The 7,637-nt window shown below is 31.0% G+C and overlaps 1 protein-coding gene across 1 annotated transcript; it reads right to left on the bottom strand.

Annotated features, from left to right (window-relative positions):
* Window positions 1-3,913: 3,913 nt before the first annotated feature.
* On the bottom strand, window positions 3,914-7,576 carry LOC130980255 (serine carboxypeptidase-like 13). The gene is made up of 14 exons (XM_057903935.1): window positions 7,265-7,576; window positions 7,013-7,158; window positions 6,700-6,776; window positions 6,429-6,551; window positions 6,223-6,325; window positions 6,031-6,068; window positions 5,704-5,802; window positions 5,521-5,607; window positions 5,270-5,428; window positions 5,104-5,175; window positions 4,893-5,011; window positions 4,656-4,769; window positions 4,494-4,539; window positions 3,914-4,390 (listed from the first exon to the last, which is right to left on the bottom strand). The coding sequence occupies exons 1-14, from the start codon at window positions 7,465-7,467 to the stop codon at window positions 4,307-4,309; spliced, it is 1,470 nt and encodes a 489-aa protein (XP_057759918.1). The 5' UTR covers window positions 7,468-7,576; the 3' UTR covers window positions 3,914-4,306.
* Window positions 7,577-7,637: the final 61 nt, after the last annotated feature.

The following is a 7,637-nucleotide window of genomic DNA, read 5'->3' as shown; positions in this document are numbered from 1 at the left end:
GCTAGTCCGTTTACCTACCAACTTGCCATAAAATAAGATAGGCTAACATTTTAAGTTTGCTTTACTTTAGTAGAGTGGATTATCAACTTTGTCACCTCAAATATTGAAGGAGTGATTTAGGAGATGATGAGAACGTGGCATTAGAGAGAGAAAAAAAAGTGAAAATCCAAGTAGAATAAATAGAGTTATGTAAACACGTGGTTTTTTATTTAAACAAAGGGACAAACTAATCTTTTTAGCGGATGAGTATGAATATGAATATGTAGTTAGTTATTGTCAAAACCAATTTTAGAGGCAAAATAACAAAATCCAAAAAAATGACATTATCAAAATTGATCCGTCCATTAGCTCGTACACGCTAATGTTATAAATCGGTTAGGTGCTAAATAAAACAAAGAGAAATTCTCCACATACAAGCAGTTTTTTATACAAGTCTTTATAAGTGTATCTTCTTTTTCTTTTTGCGCACGTTCTTCTTTCTCTTCCTCTTCTTCTTCTTCTTTTCTTTCATTTCTTGCCTTCTCTTTCTCCTTCTATACGTTTTTACTTCACCTTCTTCTTCTTCTTGCTGCACGTTCTTCTTCCTCTTCATCTTCTTCTTCTTTTCTTTTGTTTCTTGCCTTCTCTTTTTCCTTCTTTAACGGTTACTCACTGCACCTTCTTCTTCTTCTTGCTGCACATTCTCTTTTGTTTCTTACCTTCTCTTTCTCCTTCTTCATTTACGTACTTTTTTCTCTGTTTTCTTTCTTCGTTATTCTCGATTTCCATTGTTTTTTGACATCAAGCTCTGAAATCGTTTTTGAAGAAGAAGAAATATCAGAAGATGAGGAGGAGAAGAGAAAGAGTTCTGAATTATGCATAAGGTGTACTTCAACGAATTTTAGGTGTATTTCTTAAATCCTTTGGGTGTAGTTTTTGTAATCCTTTGGGTGTATTTCTGTAATTCTTTGGGTGTATTTCTATAATCATTTGGATGAATTTCTGTAACCGTTTGGGTGTATTTCTGTAATCTTTTGGGTGTATTTCTGTAATCATTTGAGTGTATTTCTGTAATCGTTTGGGTGTATTTCTGAAGTTCTATTATCTTCAAATTTGGCAAGAAGCTCGTTTTCATGGAGGAAGAAAAAGAAGAGTCGTTTATAATGCATGGTGAGTAGCGCGCTTTGGAAACAGGAAGTGGTTGAATAACGTGCGTTTATTTACTCTTAAATGTGGGAGTGTAATACGTGTTTTTTGTTGGACTTGTACCAACTTGTAAGCCAAAAAGACTTGTATGTGTAGCAGGCCTCTAAAACAAAAGAAGAATTCTCATCAAGCACGGAGAAAAGAAAGGAAGTGGTTATATGTAATATTTAGAATACACTGGATCAGAGAACGATCAGGTTAGTCACATTATATAGGGTAAAATAGAACCTAATCCACTTTATAAGAAGGACGCATACAAAAAAAAAAAAAGAAAGTACGTTGTTCACTCTAAATTGGAATATATTCTATTCATTTTTTTTATTTGACTGTTTGAGTGCTTTTGTAGGTGTCCACTATCATAGTTCTTAAGAAGCTGACGTATACCTCATTCAACTCAGGCGAAAGTAAATTTAACTTTGGATCGGACGGGTTATACCTCTCCTGAAGTTTACTATGCAGGAACATTTGGTATCCATTGTGGGTCAATTTTACTTAATCCCACCATTATTACCATTATCTCTTCTGCATTGCTTTCACCCTCTTTTGCAGATCATAATCAATGACGAAAGAAAAAAACAATCTTCCTCCTCCTCCTTACACCGATGTGGAGCTATTAGCTATTTATAAGTTTCTGCAGGCAGAAAACAAACAGCGGATGACCGAATTATTAAATCAAAAACAAAACAACCAAAGTAAAGAGGAAGAGCAGAAAGATCCTAGGAACGACGATGATGATGACGACCATATCTCAGAGGCCAAAGCCACGATAATAATCACTCTAAAGCTAACAGTAAATAGGGCTAATCCATTTTCAAAAAATATCATAACCTTTGAAATGCTAAAAAATTTCCCTCTGCCAATGACACTAAAACCCTGTGAGGGGATCGATGATCCCAACATCCATGTCACCAAGTTTTACTCAATGATATTTATGAACGGTGCATTCGATCCTATACTATGTCGTACACTTCCTAGTTACTTTCCTACACTGTGCTGCCTTGATTTGGTGTTCTGATTTATCTGCAAGTTCTATATCGAGCTTTCAATTGAAATTTATTCACCTGATTTCATATAATTATTTTATATTTTTATTTTTAAATAGTTATTTTTTTAGAAACTTTTTTTAGGTTATATTTAAATAGTATGGTACAATGATGAAACTATTAAATAAAATATAAGTATGAATATTATTAATGTTTTGATAATTAAGAACGAAATTTAATTTTTTAATTTTATTTTTCATGAATCGTGATAATATGTATTTTCAACAATATTATTACAAATAAATGATATTAAAAAAATACAAATTATTGAAAAAAAAGTGATATATAGGTGAAAAAGACACTATATAACTTATGAATACAATTACACAAAAAAAATAGAAAAATTAATGAATACAATTACACAATCACCTAATACATACGTTTAGCAAATTAAAAAAGGAAAAACTATGGTTATAAACCGAATTCTAGTTATGCAAAAAAGTTAGCAAGAATGGAGAGGGAGAAAGAGAAAGAGAAAGAGGCATGAAATTATGTTAGAAAAGATAAAGAAAATATGTAAAGTGAATGTTGATTTATATAGTAACTAATATTAATGTTTTGATAATTAAAAATGATATTTATTTTCTAATTTTGTTTTTTATGAAGACTCATGATAAAATGTATTTTTAAAAATATTATTACAACTAAATGATATTAAAAAAATATAAATTGTTGATAGAAAAAAGAAGATATATAAGCGACAAAGACATTATATAATACATGAATACAATCACACAAAGAAATAAAAAAAATTAAAGAATACAATCACACAATTACCTAATACATACGATTAGCAAATTAAAAAAATAAAAATAAAAACTATGATCATCAACTAAATTCAAGTTGTACAAAAAATTAGTAAGAATGAAGAGAAAGAAGAAGAAAGAAAAAGAGGTATGAGATTATGTGAGAGAAGATAAAAAATGTGTGAAGTAAATATTGATTCATATAGTAAAGATAAGAATGAATAATGAGTACGAAAGGAGAAGAAAAGGAATTAGATTTTAATTAAATTTATACCTATTAAAAAGAATTAATATTAACTTTAAAAGTAATAGTATAATTTACATAAAAATAAAAGATGAGAGAATGTGAAAAGTTAAGGTTAAAAAAGAATTATATAATATTATATGAAGATAAGTTATCATAATAAGTAAATAAAAATAAAATGAGAATCTTATGCTATAAAATAAAGATAGAAGTTTGTGCTCAAGTTGTATGAATTAGCTATTTAAGCTTACGTGGCATAATAATAGAAAACTAAAAAATTAATAATGTATTTAGAGACTATCTTAAGTTTTATTTTAATATACTGCTAATAGATAGATAGATAAATATAATCTATCTTAAAAAAACCTAATAAGTATGATTTTAAATTTTAATGCTTCTATAGTTAAAAATGAATCACTAAATACTAAAAGTGTTACTTTATCGATGAAGATTGCAAAGGAATTCTTTACGTAGTTGTACAACAAAAACATTAGTATACTAATTTAAGGTAAATTCTATAGTATTTATTATTTAGTATTTAAATTTTATCAAACTTATTTTTTATAATAAATTTTAAATAATTAAAAATATTTTTTTATATTTTTAAATTAAATATTAATTTTTAATATTTTTAACAAATTAGACACCACTTTTTAAAGACATGGCAATAAGCCAATATGTTATATAGATGAATGTAGCATTCAATGAGATCTCAAAGTCTCTTTTATTTACTGTTTTAATCCACACCAAATCTTAAGATCAGATGTGCATCTACAATACATATATTGAGAATACATAGATGATTCAACTGTTTTATGGTGAACGAAATCTGCTCCGTGGTATAGTAGCTATGGAAAATGGATATACTATTTATTCATAGGACTATACTACATGTATACCAAAATTAGTCACCAAAATCAGTCACCAGTATAAAATACATGTTAAAATATAAATATATATTGAAAATAAATTAAACCACACATGTATTTATACACAAATACATTGATGACTGATTTTAGTGACTGATTTTGATATACAAATAGTATTTTTGTTATTGATATATATGCGTTGTCAATTATTCTTTCTTCCTACAATGGCCTGTTAGAGATCCACCTACTATACATGTCCAAGCATTCTTCAGGCTTGTATTCAGGAGCTGTGTGCCCTCCATTCTGCAATGCAAGTGGAAATATTAAAGATAAGAGTAAGCCCCCATACTTCACATCTTTGATAGATTCATTAAAATGAAGTGTGTTTGTGATAAGATAGACTTGCCTTAACAGTTGCAAATGTCATCATATTGGAGTAAGTTCTTGTATATCTGCTTGAGAGGGAAAAAAAAGAAGCATGATTTTAAGTACATATATAGTTTAACTAAGTTTGAATAAATCCAACATAGTTTTACTTTTACATAACTATATATAGTTAGGGAAATACCCTGCTACTTGGCCATTTGTATACCATGGCCTCCAATCATCAACTATTGAGTAGTTTAGCGATCTTATCCACACTTGAGTCGCCATGAAAGGAACATTCATGTCATGATCGCCGCTGTTAGAAATACATAGATTTATTTCTCCATTTTTAAGTAAAAGAAAAAAGAAAATAACAAACAAGTTCCTTTGTGCTATCTCCTCTGAATTTCGACTATTCGAGCATACAGCGAACACTTACCTGTATATCAGCGAACGATAGCCTTTTCTGCTGAGCTTTACATGATATGGAAAGCTGCTAGGGATATCCTCCTTGTTGGGTATATTGTAGGTGCAGCGTTGCCATTCCTTTTTTGTTCCCTGAAACACAAATGGAGACAATCCCTTTCAAGTTATAGTTGTTATACTAACCATGAATTTCAGAAAATTTTTTTGATGTGTTTCAGTTATACCTTTCGTATGTTTAGCGCATTCCGTACTTTGTCATCATTGGCCCAATAACTACTAAGGAAGTATCCATAAGTCTGATTTTGGAAAGGAGAAGAACAAAAGTTAAAAACAAGAAGAGAAAAGAAGCATTAAGGAAACATATCTTATTCAACAAGGCATGTGGATTACCCGGCAGTTCAAGGGTGGTAATCTGAGACGAGTGTTGCTGACGAACTTCAAAGGATAGTTTTCGGTTATAGATCGTCTCCAAGAAGCCTTCAATGGTTTGGGTGAACCAAATTCACATGAAGGTTCCAAAATATGGGCTTTATTGAGTCCTGATGTCATCTGCAGAAAAGTACAATGGTTTCTAACTAGAAATTGAACATAAAAAGATTTAACAAACATAGCACGGACAATAACAATAGGTGATTGAATACCTCATCAAAGGACTTGAGATCTCTTGAACATAATGCACTTCTAGTGTCTACTTTTATATATTCTCCTCTACAATTTGTTTGCAGTGACTGTTTCATTGAGTAAATTGCAGACATCACTTAGTGTTTGCATTTTATTTTTGCAATACCAATTTAAAGAAAAACTTTACAAGTGAACTTAACTACCTGGTATAGTTCATCAGAAATTAGTCCCATTCCATGAGCAAATGGGATTTGATAGTTTTTCTCAACTCGGGTTGTTGCAGCATTCCCCAGAAGGTACCCCTGAAGAAAAGGATTTCTCATGGTAAACTTAATTAATCACATAGAAGAATCATTTTATATATATAGAAAATACATAATTCTTTTTAAAGTTAGCCAACTCTGGAGATATTCAAATTCCACATGGAAGAAGCTCTTAAAGAAGATCAAAAGCATTATTAAGATTGCTTTAGATTGTGGTGTATTTAAGACAACCTTTAAAAAAGTTTAAAAAATGACTAAAAATGAAACCTGAAGATTTATCCAAGGTTGCACTCCTTCTTCATTTTCTGTAAACAAGGCAATATGGAGTAGAATTAAACTGTGTCTAAGTTACTTTAGATCTCGTTTATCACACACATACATTACTCAAATAGTTGTCTATAACTAGGCATTATGTTAATGATTCAATTTTCCTCAAATAAAGATCAATGAGTTTTATACCTCGTGAAATTTCATCAACAATTACTGGAATAGGAATACCGGAGTATGAATCGCCTCCGATGAAAAATTCATTTGAGAAAAATTGTGGATGCTCAGTTAGCCACTGCAAAGATTTTTAACAAGATTATAAAAGTTTACTTTAGTAGACACAAAGAGAACCATTTGTGAATATGCAGTAAAAACACCATAAAGTTGTAGGGATTTACCTTCCTAAGAAATTCATGAGTTTGGTTAACTAGCAATGAGTCGCTTCGCGCTGTGACAGATTCTGATCTGGCATATGTGAAGCCTGTATTAACAGGTAAATCTACAAATATAATGCTACTTGTCTACAACAAAACAAATTGCAATAATTAGCAGTGAATGACCATCAAAGATGTACAAAATTACTGAAAGAAAAATCTAAAAGGATTTGATAAAATAAACAAAATGAATGCCAAACTATATATTCAGCAAATAAATGCAGATAATCCACACCTTTGTCCATGAGTATGGCCTATAGACCAAATTAGGCAAGCTCCCATTATATTCCTCATTTTGAAATCCAAGTGGTCCTAAAATGCAACACCTCAAATACATTATGAAAGACATAAATTCAGCTATGTATTATATTCAATCCTTGTCATAGTCTCATAGATATTACAATCTTCTCAGAAGATACTAAAGGCTCAGATAGAAACAAATTTTCTTTTTGCCTCTTTCCTTATTACTCACCTGATTTTGACCGAGACTATGCAAAAGACTAAAAGCATGAAAATTTCAGATAGGAGTAATCGTGTGAGTGTGTTACCGATTTCAAAGACAAGGCCAGAGAAAGCAGAGCATCCAGGACCACCGGTGAGCCACAACATGAGAGGATCCACCTTAGGATTGTTCTCTGACTCGATGAAATAGTAGAAAGCCTGCACATCTTCATTTTCACCCACTCCTATATACCTGATTAATTTGAGACATGCATGGGTGCAAAGTTAGTTGTTAAGTACATGATCCAAATCCCATAAATTAAAAAAACCATAGGCTACAGCATAAAAGTGTAACAGACCCAGTTTCAAGAACAAAAGGAAGGGGTCCCTGGAACCCTGGAAGGAACTTCACTATGCTGCCACAGTTTGCAAGTTGAGATGAAATCTGTAGTAGTAACAAAAGAAGGAGAAGTAGGACCCCATGATTATCACTATAACGATTTGAGCTTAGTAGTGTAGCCATTCTCACTGAACTGTGTCTTCTTTCTCTGAGCATATTCATGTTTTTAATTTAAGCCTCTTAGTTCTTGCTATCTCCAAGATGGTCATCAACTTATCATTCGTTTTTCATTGGTGATTAGATTAGAGTTTAGATCTCAAGGAGAAGAATTTTGTTTTGCCTTGTATTCTTTTGTTATTTTATTTTAATAGTTATCGTGGATTACACAATGT

The sequence above is a fragment of the Arachis stenosperma genome, chromosome 1 (genome assembly GCF_014773155.1).
Source record: "Arachis stenosperma cultivar V10309 chromosome 1, arast.V10309.gnm1.PFL2, whole genome shotgun sequence".
NCBI classification, from domain to species: Eukaryota; Viridiplantae; Streptophyta; class Magnoliopsida; order Fabales; family Fabaceae; genus Arachis; species Arachis stenosperma.
This window is presented reverse-complemented; position numbering and strand designations above follow the sequence as displayed.